We start from the raw sequence: 25,134 nt of genomic DNA on the forward strand, positions 1-25,134 counted from the left end.
CCACTTTCTCATCCCATCTCCTTCTTCAGGCTGAAGCCCGCGATGTATAACATTGGAGTCCTGCTTGACCCTGTGTTGAGATTACTGCGGACGCTGGAAATCAGAAGCAAAAAACAGAAAATTCTAGAAACACACAACAGTCCATAGTCTGTGGAGATACCAACAGGTAACTTTTTTCAGCATGTCTCCTTCTTCAAAACTGAAAAATAAGAGGTGCCCAGGCGTATCAATACAATTCGGAAAAGGGAGGAAGGGAAAGTATGTAATGGAAATATTAGACAAACCCAGAGATAGAATCGTGAGTAAAATGACATCTGAGCCAAATAATGGGTCATTAAAGGGTCAAAGGGTGTGTTTTGACCTCATTCCTAAGCCCATATTTCATGGCTGGGGCCCCTGGTGAGGGCCTCTTGTAGCTCCTCCCCTCCTTGTTTCCGATTTGTTTGATATACTTTTCATCCCTTGAATTTCAGTGTTGAAGATGGACACAAGCCCGAATGTCCATTCTCTGCACTGATGCTGGCTGACCTGCTGCGTGTTTGTACTTTTTCCCGTTTGCTTCAAGTTTCCAACATTTGCAGTGTTTTGCTTTTTTCAAATTTGTGATCTCATTCTATTTGGATTCCAGCGTGTTGATCCAAATTCAGAAACACTCTCTCTATTTCAAGAGTGTTTTCTCAGTGAGCCACAGAGCCATTTCATAATGATATTCCAAGAAAAATCCTGCAACGTTCTTTCAATACAATGTAGCCGAAACATGATATTGTACTCAACGATTTTAAATTTATTTGAAGTTTGTTAGATATGCAATGTTGCTTAAAAAGCAGTGAAAACATATGTAATTTGTTTAAGAATTTTTTACAGACATATTTCCTTTGGAAAACATTGAGTATATTGGAATGACTGACTGTCTATAATCAAATAGTTTTGTAATCAATGATTCATTTCAATATCCAAGGTTAAAAAATACATTTTGCAACATTCTATTGATCAGACAGTAATAGTTGATAGATATTTTCCTGTTGAATAATCACTCTTATGGTATCTCTGTTGAACAACAGTGACTCTCCCAACAGTCTTAAGCATCCATAAACTATGTATCCTATATGTTTTTATTAAGTGTGTAAGTTTCCATTTATTTTCATTTCATTAGCAGTGCAAGATTCTAACTATCTTGAGTTTGAGATGTACATTCTCCTACACATTTTTACAGTTCCACATGGTGCGATGTTTTATTCCTTTGAATCAGCATTCACTCGTGGAACAAATTTCAGGATTATGGGTTTTTTAGGCTGCATGAATCCTTTCGTATCCAATTCTAATGGGATCTGGAATAGAAAGAGTAATGGTGATAGGAAGTCAAAAGAAGGTTCGAGTACAGTGATAGATGGTCCTGTTCCATCTCAATCTTCCCTGTCATCAGTATTCACTTCAAAAAAACAAAAAATGCAAATTTACAATATTCATTCACACCTTCAGATAATTTCTATATTCTAGAATTCTCACCGGTGTCTCCTTGCAGGGCACAAAGGTCATGCGTTGCAAGAATGAAGCCAGAGCCATCTTCATTGTAAGTTGGGCAAATCGCATTCCGATGCAGTTCCGAGGGCCCACCCCAAATGGCAGGAAGATACAAGGATCCCGAGACTCTCTATTCGCTTTACTGAACCTAGTGATGTTGGCAAAGGCAAAACAAGTGAAACAGATCAGTCAAATTTTCTTAAAGTTTGCATTTATCAAAAAGATGGTTGGAGAATACCACAGTTTGAAACTGCAACTATAGATTTGTCCCAGCAACTCCTTCACTTACTGATGTTTCTTGAGTTGCCGTTGCACACTCACTGGGTGCCAATCCTGAGAACTGTGATCCCAGACTGTGGAGTGTTGGTAGACTAATCAACTGTGGACAACAGCAGCACAGCCAAGGTTGATCCTGTCCTCACTTGACATCCAACTGTGTGGAGATCTATTTCAAAATGGTAACTGGGTTGCCACGCATGTCATAGGACCCCACATTTGCATTTGAAATGAGCCGACTACCTAAACAGTGCTGGGCCCTCAAAGTAGCAACAGCCTGATTGTTGTTGCAAACAGGGTGCTGAGGAGTTCGGATAACAAGCCCAAATTGAGATCCTCACCTTTGACAATTGCAATGATTTCCAGGATGACTGTTCACATTAAGTTACAATCAAAATATATCTCTGTCTCTATCTGGTTCACAGTATCAATTTCCCATCATTCAGTTTAATGTGAAAATCAAGATTGTATGGAACTCTCGGAAAAGAGGATCAAGAAGGAAGATTGCAGGAATTCAAATCTGCGCTTTGGTCATCAGAGATTTGTTTTTACAGGATCACAAGATAGTTAGGATGAGAAAGGCTATTTGGCCATCCCAATTCATCTGCTCAGTCAGATCCAAAGTGGTCGCGTAGTGGTGATGTCACTGGACCAGTAATCCTGAGCCTGCACTAAGGCTCAATTACACAGGTGTTTAAATCCCACCATGGCAGCTGGGGAATTTTAATTCAATTAATTAATAAATCTGGAATGAAAAGCTAGTCTCATTAATGAAGATCATGAAACTACCATTTTGTCGTAAAGACCATCTGCTTCACTAATGTCCTTCAGGGAAGGAAATCTGCTGTCCTTATCCAGTCTAGCCTACATGTGACACCAGACCCACAGCAATGTGACTGACTCTTAACTACCTCTGAAATGGCCCAGCAAGTCACTCAGTTGTATCGTTGTATCAAACTGCTACAGAAAAGTCGAAGAAGAATGAAACTGGATGGAGCATCCAGCATCGACCTAGGCACAGGAAATGACAAAGGCACACCCTGCAAAATCTTGTAGGAAGGTCATGCCGCATGTGCTGGACTGGAATTCCGCTAACCTGGTTGTTGAATTTTAATTAACATTTCTACCTTAAAGTTGTAACATTGACATTGGCCCAGTCATTCTGAATTCATGAATTTTTATCACTTCCAGAAGGGGAAATAAAGCATAAAAGTCCAAAGAAGTAACTAGGCCACTAATTAGATTATAAAGTCTTCTATTTTACTCGCCAAGGACAACTATAATTACTATTGCAGAAGAGTGAATCAGAGGACCTTCACAAAGCGAACTACATTTTACCACATCCCCATTCACACAGAATTTGTATCTTGCTCAGCCATACTATGGGATCACAGCATAACTCGATAGCCTGCCTGGCTGACAATGGATCAAATTACACAGGGCTCAGTACTGGGTCCCTTGCTGTTCATGCTATATATCAAAAATTTAGACTTAAATGTATGGAGCATGATTAAGAAGTCTGCAGATGATATGAAAATTGTCTGTGTGGCTGATAGTGAGGAAGAAAGATGTAGAATGCAGGAAGGTATCAATGGACTGGTCAGGTGGGCAGAAAAGTGGCAAATGGAATTGAACCCAGAGAAGTGTGAGCTTTAGGGAGGACAAACAAGGAAAGAGAATATACAATAAATGGTATGCTTCCCAGAAGTGTAGAGGAATAGAGGGATCTTGGAGTGCATGTCCAGAGATCCTGAAGGTAGCAGGACAGGTAGATAAAAGGTGGTAAAGACGGCATGTGGGATACCTTCCTTTATTGGCTGAGGCATTGAATATAAGAGCCGGGACGTTATCGTAGAATTGTATAAAACATGTTAGGCCGCAGCTAAGTACAGTTCCAGTCACCACATTACAGGAAGGATGTGATGGCACTGGAGAGTATACAGAGGTAATTTATATGGATGTTGCCGGTGCTGGAGAATTTTAGCAATGAAGAAAGATTGGTTAGGCTGGGGTTGTTTTTGTCAGAACAGAGGAGGCTGACGGGAGATTTATTTGAGGTGTATAAAACGAAGAGGGACCTGGATAGAGTAGATAGGAAAGACCTAATAGCTTTAGCACAGTGGCCAAATAACCAGGGGGCATAGATTTAAAGTGATTCAAGGGGAATTGAGAAGTAATCTTTTTATCAGAGGTTCAACCAGTAAGGGTCTGGAACTCACTGCCTGATAGGGTGGTAGAGGTAGAAACTATCACTGCATTTAAAAACATACTTGGATATGGTCTTGAAGTGCTGTAACCTACAGGGCTATGGACCAAGAGCTGGAAAGTGGAATTAGGCTGGATAGCTGTTTTTCACCTGGCACAGACACAATGGGCTGAATGGCCTCCTTCTGTGCCCTAAATTTTTCTATGTTCCTATGTTACACTATGCAGAGACCTTCAATTGCTCTACAGTAGGCAGGATCAAATTACACATTCCAGACAAACTGCTGGGTGTGTATTGTCCTGCCAGAAGACCAATCAGAAATCTGGCTCAACCTACTTGTCTTGTTGGTGCAGGAGATGGACAGGAGGAGGGAGGTCCTTTACCCACAGGGGAACAGGAGGCCCTCCAGACAAGCATTAAGAAGGCAGTGGGAGCCGATAGCCATTGCAGTCAATGCTAGCAGACTAGCCCCCAGGACCTGGATGCAGGGTTGCAAGATGGTCAGTGACCTCACTCGAGTGGTCAACGTCAGTGAATGCATCTTTAGATGCCACATCCTTACAACTGGACCACTAGTGTCAGACACTGTTCCATTCAACACCCACCCTTCACTCAGCCAGAAACAATCTCTATCAACCACCACTCATACCACACATTCATTGCTTCACCTCATTCTCACACACTGAGCACTGCTGCAAGCCTCGCATCTACATCTCGCAGCTTGCACATACTGCCAGCTATTCAACGAAACACATTGTGCCGCATTCACTGACCTCTTTCCCTCTCTCACAGGCACATAACCGTAGACAGCAGCACCTAACCGGCAGGGAACAGCATGTCCTCCCCCCAATGGAGGGAACGGTGCTTGAAATCATTGGAGTGGCATTGCTGGGGCCATGGCCAACAGTGGGGCTGAAACTATTGCAGATGATGGCAGTACGTTTCTACTGAATCCACCTTCTCAAATACCACATCCCCCTCATCCCACAATCTCTTCTGATTTACAAGCTGCAGGTGTTTTTTTTTCAATCCATTCATGGGAACTGGGCTAGACCAACATTTATTGCCAATCCCTAATTGCCCTTGAGAAGATGGTGGTGAGCTGCCTTCTTGAACCACTGCATTCCTTGGGGTGTAGGTGCACCCACAGTACTGTTTGGAAGGGAGTTCCAGGATTTTGTCCCAGTGACAGTGGAGGAATGGTGATCTAGTTCCAAGTCAGGATGCTGTGTGGCTTGGAGGGGAACTTGCTGCTGGTGGTGTTCCCATGCATCTGCTGCCCTTGTCCCTCTATGTGGTCGAGGTTGTGGGTTTTGAAGGTGCTGCCAAAAGAGCCTTGGTGAGTTGCTGCAGTACATCTTGTATATGGTACACACTGCTGCTACTGTGCACCGGTGGTGAAGGGGTTGAATGATCAAGGTGGTGGATGGTGTGCCAATCCAGCAGGCTGCTTTATGCTAGATGGGGGTCGAGCTTATTGAGTGTTGTTGGAGCTGCACCCATCCAAGCAAGTGGAGAGTATTCCATCATACTCCTGACTTGTGCCTTATAGATGGTGGACAGGCATTGGAGAGACAGGAGAGGAGTTACTCGCTGCAGAGTTCCCAGTCTCTGACCTGCTCGTAGCCACAGTATTTGTATGATCGGTCCAGTTCAGTTTCTAATCAATGGTAACCCCCAGGATGTTGGTAGTGGGACATTCAGCAATGGTAATACCATTGAACATCAAGGGAAGATGGTTAGATTCTCTGTTGTTTGAGGTGGTCATTGCCTGGCACTTGTGTGGCGTGAATGTTACTTGCCACTTATCAGCCCAAGCATGGATGTTGTCCAGGTCTTGCTGAATCTGAACATGGCCTGCTTCGGTATCTGAGGAATTGCAAATGGTGCTGAACATTGTGCAATCATCAGCAAACATCTCCACTTCTGTCCTTATGATTGAGGGAAGTCCATTGATGAAGCAGCTGAAGTTGGTTGGGCCTGGGATACTACCCTGAGGAACTCCTGCCGACCTGGGACTGAGATAATTGACCTCAAACAGCCACATACATCTTCCTTTGTGTTAGGTATGACTCCAACCAGTGGAGAATTTTCCCCGAGTCCCATTGACTCCAGCTTTGCTTGGGCTCCTTTATCTTTCCGAAATTGTCTCATCAGCCCACTATGTAAGACCAAAACTATAATCTGGCTCCCCATGCAAAAAGGCTGAACAGCCCTACTCTCAACCTTTAACCTTGTGTTTTAAAATAACTTAGCAGCTCGGTGATTTTAAAACACAAGTTTAAAGCCTTGTGTTATGTCAACTTATTTAAATATAGCAAAAGTCACTTAGGGAATGTCTTGATTTCTACACTATGGCACGCATCACTTGGGACACAAGCTCAGTGACATGTTGAAATATATTGGACTTTTATTTTTATATAAATGCCACAATTCTGCTGCTATCTATTTGGAATCACATTGTTACAGAACTTGTATTAAGCAGAAAACAGGCAAGAAAATCCAAGGAATCTCCAGAACTCGATACTGTATGTTCCTCATGAATAGAAGAGTACTGGGGCTGAGTGATATTGGTGAAAACAGGATGCTGTTGACCCATATACAATAGGTAGTAAATACAATGTAACGGACAACTTTAATAAACCTTAATCTATGATGAACTGTCTATGATTCCTTAACAAAATCCATGCTGCATTTGCATTTTGAAAAACTGTCGGGGAAAACATAGTAAAAATGTATGATGTTTCAATGACCATGTTAGAAACAGTTATTAACTGATTTTTTTGCTGTGAATTGGATTAAAGGACAAGTTTTACTTGTATGTCAAAGTTCAGCAACTGCAATGTGCATCATTTACTATCCAGTTTGAGAGCAGATAACCACAATGTCATTTGAAAGTTGTCTGTATTATATAATTACATTACGTTACAAGTGCACCTTTGCTAACAGGTTAAGAGATTTGGCTTGGACATAAATAGGTAGTCTGGTGTCATGCAGGCCCCCAAATGCCGAAAATGAGGCATATTAATTTCACCACATGGACATTAAATTTCAAATTGTTGCTGGGGAAAAAAGGCCTATTACAAGGGCTACCAGACGGGCTGGAAAGACATTTTTGCATATTGACAGATGGTACTTGAAAAGACAAAGGGACTATTCCCTGCTCCAATTTAACCCACAATGGACCTTTGATCGCTAGCTATTGTGTGTAGAGGAGACATTACAAGGTCTGCTAGGACAAGACAATCCACTAGGGCGAGAACTGATTAGGCCAGCTGGTCACTTTACTAACTGGCTCTTTCAAGTTTTTTTTGAACTTGCCACAGAGAGCTGGAACTCAGAAAGCTGTTTGCTCCAGGACTGAAAAGACCTTGTGGCTGGCTCACCAACGCATCTCCTGTCTACTCCCATCTCTTTCTCACGGAACTCCAAGATCCATTAAAGACACATGAACCCCAAGAGAGAAAAGTCTTCTACAGTGAACAAGGTTTAAGAAGAATATTGGGGGCCAACGAGAGGCAAGATTCACCTACAAACAAGCACTCTACAGTGAGCTTGAAGACCCGCAACAAAAAAACTCTTCAGATATTGCCGCAAACCTTTCCACTTTATTTTTCTTCTGCTCTTTTCTGTCCCTATTTGCATGAGCATTGCACATGCATGCTAGCATGGGGTACGGCATGTATCCGTAGGCGTTAACCGAATTAGAGTTTTTAGTTTAGGTTTAATAAATTTCACTTTTCTTCTTTAAACCTAAAAGCCTGTTTGAGTTCATTTCTTTGCCTGATAATTGGAAAGCGGTGAACAAGGATTCACTAAGGGGGAGCTCAAAACACGGTGTGTTTGAAATAAAACCCTGTTACAGTAAGACCAGGTGAAGTCTAAGAGGGACACCTAGATATCTTTCCCACCTGGTCGTAACAGAAATTTGGGTGCTAGTGTCCGGGATTGACCCACAGACAAATGAGAGAAATTGGAAGTGGGAAGCCAAATTGTTCCTAATCAAAAAAAAAAGCAAGATTAATACAGGTTTTCTTGTGAATGTGTGTGATTGAATACTAACATGTTTGCAACTGAAGCTAGTAGCTCTCCAAGCCAGGGTGAAGTAACTTGGGATAAGTTAAAAGCACTGTCTATGAACGAGTTGAGGAAAATGGCTGAGCAGTGTGGAATCACTGTACGTGGCAAGGCTAGGAAGTCTGAACTCCTAAGGCTAGTGGCCAACCATTTTTCCCTTGAATCTGAAGAAGCAGAAGCAGTGTTAGAAGTAGACCTAGACAGGCTATTGTTAGCAAAGATACAATTGGAACAAAGGAAACTTGAATTTGAAGACAGGGAAAGAGAGACAGGAGAGGGAGAAAGAGAGAGCCTTCCAGAAGGAACATAAAGAAAATGAAAGACAGGAGAAGGAACGAGAGAGAGAGGAGAGAGAGAGAAAGGATATTCCAGAAAGAAAGAGTGCGAAGAGAGTTGAAGCAGCTTGAGTTAACTACAGAGTGTCAGAGTAAACCCAGTGAAAGCATGGCCAATATGGAGGAGCATAATTCAGGGCTGGACACAGAATTGTTAATACTAGCTCATCTAATCCCAATATTCAATGAGGAAGACATGGAAGCACTTTTTGTGTCTTTTGAGAAACTGGCAAGGCAGCTAAAATGGCCAGCTGAGACCTGCTCTCTTTTACTACAAAGCAAGCTACCTGGAAAAGCCCATGAGGTTTATTCCTTGTTGCCAGATGAGAGTTCATCAAATTATGAACTGACCAAAAATGCTATCCTCGGGGCATATGAATTCATACCCGAAGTCTATCGCCAAAAGTTTAGAATCCTCAAGAAGCAAGCTAATCAAACTTATCTGGAGTTTGAAAGAAGTAAGCTTTTGACCAATGGCTGAAGGCTGTTAAAGTAGAGCTCAGCTATGAGAATCTCAGGGAAGTAATTCTGTTAGAGGAATTTAAACACTCTCTTCCATTCTCCATAAAGACCCACGTAGAGGAGCAGCGGGTCCAGAGAGCGGCCATTCTGGCTGATGAGTTTGCTTTAATTTATCAGTCGGTTTCCCAGGGGAGAACCTTTCCTAATCACCCCCACAAATCCAAAAAGGTCAAAGGGTGGGAAGGTGATCTCCGTCCAGGCAGTCCTGGGAGAGAAAGGAAAGCAGGAAACACAGGGGGCCCTACTCCAGCCAAAATGGAAGGTGCTGTGAGCAAGAGCGAGACCCGGAGACCCATGTGCTTCCATTGTAATAAAGCAGGGCATTTAAAAGCTGACTGCTGGAAACTAAAGGGAAAACCGGTAGAGTTAATCAGGGCACACCCGCTCAGTGAAGAGACCCTGATGGAAAGCACAGCAGAACAAGCTGTGTCTTTAACTTCAGTAAGAGTGCAGCCCAGGAAGCTTACTACGGCCAGTGCAGGAAAATTTAGTAGGATTCCTGAAGGTTATCAGGGTTTTGAAGTGAAAGTAACCCCATACCCCTCGAGTGGGGCAAGCAAGCCCATAGTGATTCTCAGGGACACAGGGGCCACGAGATCCCTTTTACTGGAAAAAGGCCTGATCTTTCCCCGAGAGAGTGCAGTGAACACCAGAATGGTGGTGAATGGTATTGGAGGGAAGTGTATGCCTGTATCTATACACCGGGTGCACCCGGAGTGCGACCTAGTTTCGGGATAGACTACAGAAAACACAATGCAGTAACAAAGGCAGACTCCTATCCAATTCCTCGCTTGGCAGACTGTATTGACAGAGTGGGCAGTGCCATGTTTCTTTTTTTAAATTCATTCATGGGATGTGGGCATCACTGGCCAGGCCAGCATTTATTGCCCATCCCTAATTTCCCTTGAGAAGGTGGTGGTGAGCTGCCCCCATAGTGCTAGCGGTTAGATACAACCGAGTGGCTTGCTAGGCCATTTCAGAGGGCATGTAAGAGTCAACCCATTGCTGTGGGTCTGGAGTCACATGTAGGCCAGACCAGGTAAGGACAGCAGATTTCCTTCCCTAAAGGACATTAGTGAATTAGATGGGTTTTTCCAACAATTGACAATGGTTTCATGGCCATCATTGGACTAGCTTTTTAATTCCAGAGTTATTAATTGAATTCAAATTCCACTTTCTGCTGTGGTGGGATTTGAACCCATGTCTGCAGAGAAATACCAAGGGTCTCTGGGTTACTAGTCCAGCAACAATACCACTATGCCACCGCCTCTCCAATTACAAAGATATGTTTGATAAAGGGATACTGGTAAGTTCCTTTAAGACCCTGAGCTAAAGAAATATCAGCTTTTGTCACACCAGATGGTCTTTACCAGTGCTGAATGATGCCATTCGGGCTAAAAAATGTCCCAGTAACATTTCAGAGACTAATGAATCAAGTGGTAGCCAGTGTTCCAAACTGTGTAGTGTATCTTGATGATGTGCTAACATATAGTAACACTTGAAAGGAACATTTAAAACAGCTAGAAACCCTATTAAAAAAATTACTAACATCTGATTTAGTGTTAAATCTGGCAAAAAGTGAATTCGCAAAAGCTACCTTGGGCATATCATTGGGCAAGGACAAGCGTTGCCAAGAACGGCAAAAGTACAAGCCTGAGAGGAGATCCCTATCCCCAAGACTAAGCGTGAAATCATGAGGTTTTGGGGATGTGTGGTTTCTATAGAAAGTTTGGACCAAATTTCAATACTGTAGCTGCTCCACTAACCGATTTGCAACAGAAAAAGAAAACCTAGGTAGTGTGGTCAGGGGAATATCAAGTATCTTTTGAAAAGCTAAAGGCAATTTTGCCTAATGAACCAGTGTTGGCTGGTCCAAATTTTACTAAACCCTTCAAGGTAGCGATTGGTGCTAGTGACCTGAGGGTCGGTGCAGTCCTAGTACAAGATGATGAATCTGGCATTGAAGAAAACAGCAGGGTACTTTTCAAAAAAATTGAATCACCACCAAAAAAAGTATTCCACCGTGGAAAAAGAAAATGTCAGGCCTATTGCTGGCTCTTAAACATTTTGGAGTATATGTCCACTATGACTACAAAGAAACACTGATATACACTGATCATAATCCACTAACTTTTGTGGAAAAATTTAAAACCCAAAATGCCAGAATATTCTGATGGATTTTATTGCTAGAGCTTTATCACTTGAAGACTGTACATATTTCGGGAAAAAACAATGTTATCAAAGATGCTTTATCACAAATTTAACTTTGTTGAGTTACATGAGTAACAATGATACAAAGCAAATTTGTACTACTAACAGTAGAGTGAATGGGGGCATGAGTGTATATGCCCCCATATGAGTGCATATGTTTAAAATGTTTTCAACTTCTGTTTTTACATTGTAATGAAACACATTCAAGAATGGTGTTTCATTTCACCAAGGGCGCAACTGTTATGAGGTGTTACTTTGTACGAAAATTTTAGAAATCTGTGTGTGTTAAAAAACTGACTTGGACACCTGCAAAAAGCTGGAACTTTTGGATGCTGACTTTGTATACAATAATAAGAAAGAAAGCAGTTTCAAGGAAGCCAGCCAGGTGTTTGACCTCCTCAAAGCAACACTTTGAATGACAGAGGAGACACTGTGTCTGGTCATGTGATCAGATCAGGAAGGCTTTTTGCTTTTACTTTGGATGTTTAAAAACCGGTGAGTTGGACAAAGAGCAGGCATTTGAAACATAGACCTAACCTGCCTGTAGACTAGAGAAAAAGACATTTCTCTGCAAAGGAAACCTGCATCCCTTGAAAAGAAATCCTGCATTTGAAAGGTAGCAGGTTCCTATTGCCTCCTGTCTCTCAAGAATTCCTGCATCCAGTGTGGTTCCTGTTGCCTTCTGTGTTTTGGGAAATCTTGGAACCTGAAGCAAGCTTCTAATGCTGTGAATCCTGCGCAGGCCACTTGCTACACCCCTTCTGAAAGACCTATGTGAAGCCTGCTGTAGTCGAATTGCCTTGAATACCTACCCATGAAAAAATGTTCATCGACCTCGCCTGGAGAGACTTCGAGTGGCATCTGACTATTTGACTCTGGGACACCTCATCCAACCAAAGATGTCCTACCAGAATGCGACAAACTGATTTATTTTTATTATCCCTTCTATTCTTAAGAAACAGCTGTAAACCAAAATGAGTTTTTCGTGGTTAACTTTTCTTTGAATGTATGTGTGTGTATGAGGGCTAAGGGACTAAAGAGCTTTTCATATATATAGATTTATCTCATTAGTAGTTAAGACTTATTATTTATTTTCGAATAAATAGTTAATGTTGTTGTTGAGAGAAACCTGGCTTGGTGTGCTTTATTCTGGGTCGGACAAATAGAGTGTTTAATTTGGCTATGCTTCAGTAGGTGGGAAAATTTATTGATATGCTGTGACAAGTGAAGTAGTGGGACTGAATTAACAGTGCATTTCTCCTGCCTTGGTCGGAGCAATGTGCAGATATATAAGAAAACTGATGGCACAGGTTCAGCTAAAAAAACAAAAGGTTCTTGCTGGTTAAGTTCATTAACACACTAAACAGCAAAGTCCAAAATTTGATGTCTGCTCAGTGCTGAGTTAGTGGGCCTCAGTCAGAGTGGGGATAACACTGCTATATTGTGAGGCAGCTTTAATCTGTATCTAACGCTATGCTGTACCTGCCCTGGGAGTATTTGACAGGAGTCTCAATAGTCCAAGGTCAATGGAATACAATCGTGAAACATCGCTGGTATCTGCTCCTGATCATTATACTTGCTGGAAAGTAGGTGTGTATGTTTGCTATTCAAAGAGAACATTGTTCTGTCCAGTGCTAGTGACGCTTTGACATAGACAAAAGTCATTACGACGTACCTTTCAGGTCTGAACTCCTCAGGTTCTGGCCAGTATGCTGGATCATGGTGCAGGACGTAGGCGGGCACCATGACTACAGTCCCTTTTGGAACGGATATCCCATTGAGCTGGACATCTTTCTTGCACACTCTGTTAATACGGGGTGCAGGAGGGTACAGTCGCAGGGTTTCAGATATCACCATTTCCATATACTCCAACTGCATCACCCCATCGTATGTGGGAGGAGCCTTCACACAGAAAAACACTTTAACAACTGAACAGGACATTAGTGAAAAGGGAGGCAATCCAGAAAGTTAAAATATTTTGTTACAGGGCAGGAGAAACAAACATTCTCTGTTATTGCTTATCGATAGAGAAGATAATTCCACTTGTGGAGGAGACAAGAACTAGAATCATAGAGAGATACAGCACTGAAACAGGCCCTTCGGCCCAATGAGTCCGTGCTGACCATCAACCACCCTATTTATACTAATCCTACATTAATCCAATTTCCCTCTCACATTCCCACCTACCCTCAATTCTCATATCACCTACCTACACTAGGGGCAATTTACAATGGCCAATTTACCTATCAACCACAAATCTTTGGCATGTGGGAGGAAACCAGAGCGCCTGGAGGAAACCCACACAGTCACAGGGAGAACTTGCAAACTCTGCACAGGCAGTACCCAGAATTGAACCTGGGTCACTAGACCTGTGAGGCTGCAGTGCTAACCACTGCACCACTGTCACTAGAGGTCATGAATATAAAATAGTCACTATTAAATCTAAAGGAGAATTCAGGAGAAACTTCTTTACAGAGACAGGTTAGAATGTGGAACTCGCTACCACAAGGAGTGGTTGAGACAGATAGCACAGATAGATATGTTAATGAGATTAGATGAAGGATGGGAGGAGACTCAGGTGGAGCATAAACACTGGAATGGACCAGTTGGGCTCAATGGCCTGTTTCTATGCTGTGAAGATTGTGTAATACGTCACATGAGCACAAAACAGAGCAAAGACCACTAAGTGCTTTATATTCATAATGACAATAAATAAAAGGCAGAGAGCAGAGCTTGACATTGTGGGCACTGTGTAGATTAGGAGGCTCAGCACATCTGTAAATGGACTTCAGCTGTATCTATTTGGGTTGGAAATGTTGATGCCAGCGTGTCACTCAATCACATTCAATTTATTTTAGACAAAACACCAAGAACCGAGACTAGCTGATTAATATACAGTATGCATGCTAATAAAATCCAGGCTTCTCCATACTTACCTCTTCTCACAGATTGCCATCAGTGATGTAATGTTACCCAAAGAGGTGGACACTAAGGAATTGTGGGTCAGGAACTTCAGACTATTCAAGAGGATGGGATGGAGTAAGTTAGAGCCAGACAGCAGATGAGGTGAACAAAATAGGAAAGATACATATTAGTTTTAAGACACAGGATTAATACAATAATTGGGAAAGGTGACAGAAACTGACAGTCTGGGATGCAGGGAGAGAAATATATGGAAGAAACTACTAGGTTTCCAACAGGAATGGCCATTCTCCCATAGCTCACAGTCGGCTATTTCAGAGTAATGCAGAAAGCCAGAGAGCAGATTGTCTACTTGCTGTCTGTTAGGGGGCAAAGAGTGATGAAAGAAGATCTAAATAGGTGAGTGGGGGTGTGGAGAAAAGAACAAAACAACTCAATAAAGAGTGGCGGGGGGGTGGGAGGGGTGTTGTGTGGGAGTGGCTGGAGTTACCATATGGAATAAAAATGCCGAATGAAATGAAGACAGGATCTTGGGCTTCATAAAAAGAGGTATGGTGTATAAAAAAGTATAAAGGTTTTGCTAAACCTTTATAAAGCTCTGGTTCGGCCACAACTAGTGTATTGCATTCAGTTCTGGTCACCACACTTTAGAAGGATGTGAGGGTCTTTGAGAGGGTGCAGAGGAGATTTACCAGAATGGTTCCAGGGATGAGGGATTTTAGTTACAATGTTAGGTTGGAGAAGCTGGGGTTGTTCTCCTTGGAGCAAAGGAGATTGAGGGGAGATTTGATAGAGGTGTACAAGATTATGATAGGTTTGGATCAGGTAGACAAAGGATTTAAGGTTATGGGCAAGAGATGCAGGGGATGGATATGAGGAAGAATTTATTTTATGCTGCAAGTGGCAATAACCTGGAACTCACTGCCTACGAGGCTGGTGGAAGCAGAGACAATGAATGATTTCAAAAGGAAATCTGATGGGCACTTGAGGGAAATATACGAACAGGGCTACGGAGATAGAGTGAGGGAAGGGGACTGATTGGATTGTTCAACAGAATGCTGACATGGATTCGATGGGCAGAATGGCCTCCTTCTCTCCCGTAATGACTTTGAATCGATGACTCTCATTATCCGGAGATGTTAAACACCGGAGTCCGGAATGGAATGCAATGTAAATGAGGTCATTCACTTCATGTGAGCTCATCATCAGGATGGAAACAATAGAGAGTTCTCCTGGCTGTTCTCTCCTTCCCCACAAAGATTTTACTGAACAGTTGTTCATCAAAGACCTGGAAAGGATTTGACTTCAAAGCAGATTAAACTCATCACCTTGTGGACATTTGAAGGCCACAGGAAAGTAGAGCAGCTGTTGGTGATTGAACACCATAGGAAATGAACTCCATTCATTGCCTCGGATACCAAAGCCTTGTGAGGCTGCGGGAATTCCCTGAACACACGCCAGTAATGTTGAAGTCAAAAGAATGGAAAATTGCAAGCAGCCTGCTCATTATTTTCCCCAATAAGTGCTCCCAGCAGATGAAGTTTCCCCATCACCGGCACGCACGCAGAAAATGATCCCGATTAGGTAACCACAGCTCTCTAGGTATCAGCCATGGCTCAGCTGGTAGCACTCTCACCTCAGTCAGAAGGTCGTGGTTTTAAGTCCAAACCTGAAACTTGGGCCGGAGGTTTATGAGTTGGCTGACACTCAACAGCTTAAAAGTTGGGGGCGAGCCTGCCTCCACTGGGCCTGGAAGCCAAGCAGCGATTTTGCGTGGCCCAGGCCTTAATTGGCCTCTGGCAGGACGTCCGCCTTTCTGAGGTAAGATGTCCTGCCTCCAGGAACTGCCAGCCAATCAGAGGGTCAGCAGCTCTTCAGTCCCAGCCAGAACAGGAACGTGGACATCGGCCTCCATAAAGGTGAGTGAGGTTCCGGGCCTTCCCGGGGATAATCGGCTGTGCCCTGGTGAGGGGGTTGGAGGTCGGTCAGGAGGGTGGGGGGAAGTGCTCCAGTGGGGGTGGCTTGTGCTGATTGGGGGAGGGCGGTGTCCTCCATGGGGTACAGTGTGGTAAAATATAAGCGGCGGCAGAAGGAGGAGCTGAAGTGGCAAGTAATTGGCCAAGAGGCCTGGGGCGGGCGGGGCATTTTCAACCTCCCTCACTGCTGGTAAAATGGCAGCAGGGGCGGCAGGCGATTGGACAGTGCCCCCTGCCTTCCAATTGATTTTAGGCCCCCCTCCCCCGTCTCAAGCCCACTCCCAAGGGTGGGGGGCGGGGGCTGTAAAATTCCAGCCATGAGCACAATAATCCCGGCAGACACTCCAATGCAGTACTGAAGGAGTGCTGAACTGTCAGAGATGTTGTCTTTCAAATGAGACATTAAACCGAGGCACTTCTCAGGTGGATGTAAAACATCCCGCAGCAGAATTCTCAGGCCAATATTTATCTGGTCATTGTCACATTGTTGGGTGCAAATTGGCTGCCACATTTTACATTACACCAGTGACGACACTTCAAAAATTAACTGTGAAGAGCTTTAGGATGTCCTGAGATCATGAAAGGCACTACAGAAATGCAAGTTATTTCACATTCTTTCTCATGGACTCACATTGTTGGGAAAAGCCTCATCTATTTCCTGCTGCAGTTTCTTCTGTACGTCCGGGTGCGTAGCCAGATTGTATGCGACAAATGACAATGTATTGCTGGTGGTCTCATACCCGGCAACGATAAAGGTCATGGCCTGCGCCAGAATCTCTGTGTCAGTCAGAGCTGCAGAGAATTGGAAGAATCAGAATTTGTACCACAAACCTCACCTTGCAACACAGAGGCTTAAAATGTTGGGTTTTCAATGCTAGTATTTCGAAAATCTTTTTATTATTACCAACTACTTAAAAGTGCTATGCCACAGGTAATTCAATGTTTCCAATAATGTGCTTGGAACATTAAATTAAATACTCAAATCATTGAATAAATACACTGCACCGTAGGTGGAATAGATTACAAGCTAGAGTTTAGTGAGAGGACACAAGACAATTGGCAGTTGAAATCTACTTTCTAATCCTTGGGTATGTCACCACTTTTATGCCTTTGCAGGATAGTCAGCATTGACAGGATTAATGTGCAGGTAGTGCACACTGAAACTCCACTGCCCAGTCACACAAGGGTGTAACAATGATTAATGTGTGCCTGCAATTTCCCTCATTACCCCAAGTTTACAAACTCAGACCCATGACAGTGTGGAAACACCGACCAGAAACCAGACAATTCCCAGTCGGGCGAGAGGTAACAAATCCCAGAAGAGTTATGCTTCCCCAGACTGTTCTCAAATAATCCCTCACTGGGGTTTAAGGGGCTGGGAGCAGGTCACATATCTGAACTGCCAGCAAGGTAGGGTACGGGAAGACCACAATGATAAAAAAGGAACAAAAATAATTGAACAGGGAGCAATAACTTCAGGAGCAGAAAGAAACAAGGATGAAGGGAATGAGAAGCTTTCCACTGATGGTACCTTTGTCCGTTGACTTGCCGTCACCATTCAGCTTCCCGGAGCTGGTATCAGTCATTTGAGAATCAACCATTAACTGCAGAAAATCCACCCGATCCTGAGAGTTAAAAAAAAAACAATGTGAGAACTCAGCTATGATGGCACAGAAACAGGATTAAAGTCATCAATCCTGAAATTCCAGAGGGCTGGGAAGTAGGAAGTAGAACATATTGCCTCCAGAGGGACGGGAATCAGAATCCACCCTGAATTCTAGTCAGAGAAGAGCAGTCAAGCCTTCCACTAACCCATATATACCCAAAGACTCCTCCAGGGTGTGTGGGAGGGACTTCCTGATCTACACTGGGTATTCTGTCCATTACATTTTCCCGAAGTCCAATGGAACTCATGTCAGCTGATTATGGACCTAGTGAAGGGCCCCCAAAACTGCCTGAGAGAAAGGTAATCAATCCCAGAGGGATCATCATTCTATCCCTGTGGGGAGAAGACAAAAATCTAACAAGTTTGAAGTTTGGCCTTCAAGGTTTCCCTGCTCTCCTGACTGGAGCAGCAGGGGTCAGCTCCAATTTTATATCCTGCAGTCAGGCAAGTTCACTCACAGCATCTCTTTAAATTACTCCATCCTGTACAATTGGAACAGGATCAACACTGATGGCCTTGGGTGACCAGTGGGAATCCCCACTACTCCAATCTGCTGGTGGCAGAGCAGGAGTCATGGAATTCCAAGGCTATAGCTTTTCACAGAAGATCACTCAGCTCATCACAGTTACATTGACTCTCAGAGCTGTCCACTTTGTTCCATTCCCAATACTCTTCCAAAAATCCCTTTAAAAATATTCATCCACTTCCCTTTTTGAATCAGTAATAGATTCTGTTTCTGGTCAGACATTCTACATCCCAACAATCCTCTGCATAAAAATAATTTTGCCTAACCTTTCCTTTTGATGGTTTTAAATTTATGTCCTCTAGTGACCAACTCCCCAACCAGTGGAAACGTTTTTCCATCTTTACCTTGACAACATTTTGAACTGTCTCTATTCCAGTGAAAACGCCCCACTTTCTCAAATCTCTCCTCATAGCTAAAACCTCTCATCCCTGATTTATCCTAGTGAAGCTCTCCAAGCCCTCACCAGAGTCTGTTCAACACGTCAAGGAGACATTTACTCCACATTGGGCAGGTTGGAATCAATTCAGACTCTTGGTCTTCAATCAATTTAACCAACTTTACTTTGAATCCAAGATGTTCAACTTGACAAACAAACTCCAGCGTTTCTCCTGCACAATCACTGACAGGCACTTCTCCTAACTTTTAATTATCAACAACTCTGCTGTAAAGGCATCCCCAGTGTAGGATGACATCCTCTAATCCAATTTATCTGCAACAATATCTTTGTCTCATTACAGCCAATACTGTCCATCAACTAAACAAATTCCAGTTTTGCTCTGGACATTTAATGGAGCAAAGTCCAAACAGGTGGTGAAGCTCCAGGGCACCAAGTGTCAAACGGATTATACACTATAGCTGTCAATCATAAAACAAATGCCGAAAGGAGATGGAATAGTTAGAGGCCTTCTTAAATATACAAGATTTCTAATCAACATTAACACAGACCAAGAGAAAAGATCAGACTGCTTTCACTCACACCAAGGTTACTGTTATAGTTACCTCTTCTCCTCCCTTACCCTCCCCACCCCCCACAGCTTTTTTAATGAGATCTCGTATTCACAGGTCATCCAAGTGTTTTTCTAACTACTGGGCTCCGAGTTCTGAAGAAAATACACATCCTAAAGCACCACAGGGTAGAATTTACACAGACATCTCCTGAACTCCCTTTGTAACCTCAGCAGAAGCCCAAGAGAAAGGGTGAAAGCAGCCATTGTACCCGCCAGTCCCACTTTACATTGGGAGATTGGAGAATCCCAGTAACAATCCCAGGCGTGTGACTGTAGAACTATCTGCAACCAGTTTGAACACTTAAACTGCACAGCTAGCCAGTAAACTTCAGCAACTGCAATAGAACACAATATTCTCCAAGTACTCTCGTCTTCTAATTATACCAATATTGTTATAGATACTTCCTTTCTAGTTATGAAAAGAAGGAAGTGAAGGATGGTCAGTGTTGAGGTAGGAAGAGAGACAGAACAGATGCAGGAACCCGAAATATTTCAATGGTTAGTTTAACACTCACGGTGTGCACTCCTTTTTGTCTCTTTGCCTTCAAACTCGACAAAACGTTCATGAAAAATTCATTCACATCTCGAGGGACGAAGCTCAAACCAAGTTTTGCCAAGATTGGCATCAGGGCAGGACAAATAACTGGAATAAAAGGGAAAAAAATCAAAAATCATACACATGAACAATAGCAGTAGGCCTGCATATATAGGTTTAGAAAGGACAAGAAGAGACAGAGAAAAAGAGAGAACAGACAAAGAGGGAGGGAGAGAAAAAGAGAGAAGAAAGAGAGACATTTGTAAAGCCAACATTCGCAAACTTAGGACATCCCAAAGTACTTGATAGATAATGAAATATTTCTGAAATGGACTCACTGTTGTGATGTAGGAAAATAGCAGCCAATTCACACACAGCAAGACCCCACATACAACAGTTTGATAATAAAAACTGTTTCAGTGATGCAGGTTGAGGAATTAATATTGGCCAAGAAACTTGGAGAACTCCACTGTTCTTCAAAATAGTAACATGGGATCTTTTACACCCACCTGAGAGGGCAAATGCGGCCTTGGTTTAACATTTCATCCGAAAGACAGTACCTTTGATAGTGGAAGCTAGAGTTCACTGTTTGGTGTAATGTCTTAAAATGTATAAACTTAATTAGAAGTGATTATGATAGGTAACAATGCTTTAATAAATATTGTTAAAGTAACTATAATAATATGTGTAAGCTCAGTTAAACATGGTACGAGGCTGAGAAGCAAAGCATGACAATGAATTTAAGCCAACTTGATGTTAAAATTAAAAAAAGGAAAAGCTGAGCCAAGGTTATGTTCAATAACTAGCTGGCAGTGAGAAAATAAAAATGATCAAATATGAAAAGAATGTAGAGGTATGTTTGAAACTAACAGATAATGAAAGGCAGAACAATTAATTAAGTTATAATTAAAACAGAAGATTTATCGTTTCTGAGATCTGTTGTCATTAGAGTAAAAGACATTGCTGTAACTCATGTAACAACTGTTTGTATGAAGCTCCGAGATAAGGAATAACTATGTTGCAAGAAGATGGAACAAAGTGATGCCAAAAGATTAAGCATAGAATTTAATGTTAAAAGGTTTTTAAAAAATGATGATTAAACAGAATGAGTGAGATAGCCCACCAGGTGATAGTCAGTTGCCATGTAGGTTCAAAGGAGAAAAAGGGTATAAAAGAATAGCTGGTGAACATGAGAAGCAGCACGAAAAACCCAGAGGAAGAAAGAAAAGAATCTTCAGTTAACAGAACACAGCAAAAGAGAGACCGTACCACAGTCACTTGGAGGGCTACCGCAGACGTTCTGAGGGTCAGACTGTTACTATTGTTGTTGTTAAGTATTACTTCCTGGTATTGGATGTAAACTATTTAATAAATCTGCTATGCTTATAACCAACATATATCTGTACCCATAGTGGTTTGTTGGATTAAATTAAATCATGAAAACAGCAGGAAAGCTACAATAGTGCATTGCTCCCTGAGTTCTGCACTCAACTATCAGCCTGGATTATGTGCTCAAGTCTCTGGAGTGGAACTTGAAACCACAGTCTTCTGATTCAGGTCAAGCGTGCTATCCAATGAGATTGATCCTGAACGTCTGTGGGCCTCAAAAATTCTCAGAAACCAGTTTGAGCAAACTCGAGAAAAGCCACCTGGCAGTCAAACTGTGAAATTATAGAGTGATGGGTTCACATAGATAAAACTCATTGAAGCAGATTTAGATGTAGCAGGGTCTGCCGTTAGACTTTCCCCTCCACCTTTAGCTCAAATAAATTTGCCCATAAAGTTGCTGGAAGTGTGAGCTGCTAACACGGCAGTGAGGGAAACAGGGCACCTGGGACCCGAGTGAACAGAACAACCAATAGGATATCTCCTTAACCAAAGAGAAAACAATATCACGACCCTGGCTCAACTAAAACAAAATAAACATTTGAATCACTTACAAGAAATGATAAGTAGAGGATCAAAGACGCTGAAGCCTATTATTTTCTTGACATTTCTGAGAAACTGATCATCAGGCTTGTTGATGAAGTCGATATCCACACTGAATGCAGTGCTGGTAACTACATCCATGCCGTATCTTCCGAAGGTACTGGCGGAAGAGAAATGTATTTGTTACAACTGGTCAACAACTGAAAGAAAGAAAGACATTTTTTGCAAATTGAGGCAGAGTTAAACTATAACATAGAATGTACAGTACAGAAACAGGCCATTCAGCCCTACTGGTCTATGCCAGTGTTTTTTCTCCACATGAACCTCCTCCTACTCATCTTCATCTAATCCTATCAGCATATTCTTCTATTCCTTTTTCCCTCATGTATGTATCTAGCTTCCCCTTAAATGCATCTATTCCAGTCTCCTTAACTACTCTTTACGGTGGCAAATTCCACATTCTTAACACTAATTGACAATTCTCCTGAGTTTCCCATTGGATTTATTGGTGATTATCATATTTACAGCCCTTACCTTTGCTCTGCCCTGCAAGTGGAAACATTGCCTCCATGTTTACCCTATCAAATCCCTTCATAATGTTAAAGACCCCTATTAGGTTACCCCTCAGCCTTCTCTTTTCTAGAGAGAAAGCGCCCAGATGTTTCCTGATGAGGATACAATCTCAGTCCTCCTATCATCCTTGTAAATTGTTATTTTTTGCATCTTCTCCAATGACTCTGTTGGTTAAAAATTTGTTCACACCTGTTTTGGGCGCGGGGTCGCGATTCACAATCCACCTGTATCCGTTCCAGTTGAGGCAGGCAGCATCCCAACATCTCATTTGAATGATTTCAGCTTGCAGCCCAGTCTGACCCAAGCTGCTGACTGGTTGTAAGCTCTACACAGGGCCTAACAGAGGCTATTATGACATCCAGTTAGCTTTCAATACTTAACGGCAGACTGCCTCTCTTAGAACTGACTGAAAGGAGTCTGCTGCTGTTATTGGTGAGAAGGGAACTGGAGCACCAGGGCAGAGTGTGGGCTCGGCAGTTCATGGATGTGGCACTGGAGGCCTCAGTCATGGAGGTGAACAGGAGGAGAAAGGCCAAGTTTCCACCAGGGCCATGAGCCGCCTTCTGAAGAGAATGAGAGCAGTTGGCCAAAGAGGTGAACTCGGAGTCTGGCCCCAAGGATGTGGCAGGAAGAAGTTCCACGACCTCACGTGGATGGTCAAGGTTCAAATGACATCTCCTGCCCACCGCATCACAAACTTCTCACGTTGCTCAATGCACCACACACCCATCATTCAGCCATCAGCAATCCCCAGCACTCAGGACACACACCTAACATTCAGATACTCCACCTCACCCTCACACACCTTCCAATACTGCCAGCCTCACACCCACCTCTCGTTGCTTCCACATAAAACCAGATATTCAGCTGTGGCAGAGACTTCACCCAAAAACACTGCAAAACAATCACTGACCTTCTGCCCTCTCTTTTGCAGGACAAGGTTGCCTACAATTGAAATTAGCAAAACTGAACCCTCATGGGACAGACACACCTTCATCCCCTGAGCCTGGAGGAGATGGTACTGCACATCACAGGGTCGGCAGTGACAGAGCCCATCGCAACTGGCATGACCGAGAACATTCAGGATGTTGCTATGTTCCTGTCTTATGTCCCTTCTCAACTCCTACCTTATTCTGCAAAATGACATAATCAACCTTCAGATGGTGTGAACATGGAACACAAGAAATAGGAGCAGGAGTAGACTATATGCCCCATCGAGCTTGCTCCACCCATTCAATATGATTATGGCTGATTTTAGGCTTCAACTCCATTTCCCAACCACTCCCCGTATCGCTTGATTCCCTGAGAAACCAAAAATCTGCCTGCCTCAGCCTTAAATGAATCAAGGATGGAGCATCCACAACCCTCTGGGGTAGAGAATTCCAAAGATTCACAACCCTTTGAGTGAAGTAATTTCTCCTTATCTCAGTCTTAAATGATTGGCCCCTTATTTTGAGACTGTGCCCCTATGTTTAAATTCCCCAACCAGCAGAAACAATCTCTCAGTGTCTACCCTATCCAGCCCCTTCAGAATTTTGTATGTTTCAAAGAGATCACCTCTCATTCTTCTAAACTCCAGAGAATATAGGCCCAATTTACTCAACCTCTCATCATAGAACAACCCTCTCACCCCAAGGATCAATGTAGTGAACCTTCGCTGCACTGCCTCCAATGCAAATATATCCTTTCTTAAATGTGGAGACCAAAACTGCACACAGTACATAACATGTGGTCTCACCAAAGCCCTGTACAATTGTAGCAAGACTTCTTTATTCATGTACTCCAATCCCCTTGCAATTAAGCAATAAACATGTCATTTGCCTTCCTAATTGCTTGCTGTACCTCCATGCTAACTTTCTGTGTTCTTTGTACAAGCACACCCAAGTCTCTTTGAACATCAACACTTGCAAGTTTCACACTTTTAAAAAAATATTCTGCTTTTCTATTCTTACCACTAAAGTGAATAACTTCACACTTCCCTACATTATACTTCATCTGCCATCTTGTTGCCCACTCACTTAACCTATCCATATGCCTTTGCAGCCTCTCTGTGTCCTCCTCACAGCTTATCTCTTGCTTTACACTCCCCGCCATCACCCCAATTCTCCCCTTCTGATTTTCTGCTTTGAGAAACCTAAGAACTGCCACCTGCTCAACCACAGCAAACCAGAGAGAAAAGAGAGAGCAACAGCACATCACTGATGAAGAAGCTCCGTCACTGGATCTGACAATCACAGCCACCAGCTCAGATTGAAATACTGAAAATTTAGGGGCTAGTTTAGAGAGGCGAGTCACTGGGTATGAGTGGGCTGCAGCCAGGCCAGGGAGAAAGGATAGCTCGTGTACCAGCTACCATAGATTGAGGTCACAGACGGATTCTGCTGCAGGGCATTTACAGGAGAACACTGATGAACATACACACTGAGATGCTTGGTGCAATGGCTGTCACTGTCAAGGTGCATGGAAGAGTCCAGTCTCCAATGTGGTAGAGAGCTTTGCACAGAGCTTGGAGCCCATCCTTTTCAACGTGGAAGTGGTGGCCAACTCCATCACAACACATGCAGACCCAGCCATGATGCAATGTCTGGTCGTCGCTGTCTAAGCTTCCATTGCAGCACAGGCAAAAGCCATCCAAACATCTCAGTGCTGCTGTGAAAACTCAGACAGAGGTCATGAGATCCATATTTGCTGCCACACAGGCTCAGACTTCAGCCATTGGTAACCTTCTCCTTGGTGAAGCTGTGTCATCTTAGACATTGCTCCTGGTTCAGATGGAGATGTGAGAAGTTATCCCAGAAATCCTCTGTGGAGAGTCCTCCTCCTCCCTCTTCACAGAGCTTCCCCTCTCTGCA

At 43.0% G+C, this 25,134-nt stretch overlaps 1 protein-coding gene across 3 annotated transcripts in view; it reads right to left on the reverse strand.

The window, feature by feature from the left end:
• Nucleotides 1-763: 763 nt before the first annotated feature.
• LOC137383272 (cytochrome P450 3A21-like) overlaps nucleotides 764-25,134 on the reverse strand; it is a 78,819-nt gene continuing 54,448 nt past the window's right edge. For all 3 annotated transcript variants that reach the window (XM_068055816.1, XM_068055818.1, XM_068055817.1), the window contains 7 exons: nucleotides 21,721-21,869; nucleotides 19,761-19,888; nucleotides 17,578-17,671; nucleotides 16,678-16,838; nucleotides 12,824-13,050; nucleotides 1,507-1,669; nucleotides 764-1,328 (listed from right to left, as the gene is read on the reverse strand). In XM_068055816.1, coding sequence (XP_067911917.1) covers nucleotides 1,233-1,328; nucleotides 1,507-1,669; nucleotides 12,824-13,050; nucleotides 16,678-16,838; nucleotides 17,578-17,671; nucleotides 19,761-19,888; nucleotides 21,721-21,869 — 1,018 coding nt within the window. In that variant the 3' untranslated portion in view covers nucleotides 764-1,232. The remainder of the gene's footprint in view (nucleotides 1,329-1,506; nucleotides 1,670-12,823; nucleotides 13,051-16,677; nucleotides 16,839-17,577; nucleotides 17,672-19,760; nucleotides 19,889-21,720; nucleotides 21,870-25,134) is intronic.

The sequence above is a fragment of the Heterodontus francisci genome, chromosome 24, assembly GCF_036365525.1.
Source record: "Heterodontus francisci isolate sHetFra1 chromosome 24, sHetFra1.hap1, whole genome shotgun sequence".
NCBI lineage: Eukaryota > Metazoa > Chordata > Chondrichthyes > Heterodontiformes > Heterodontidae > Heterodontus > Heterodontus francisci.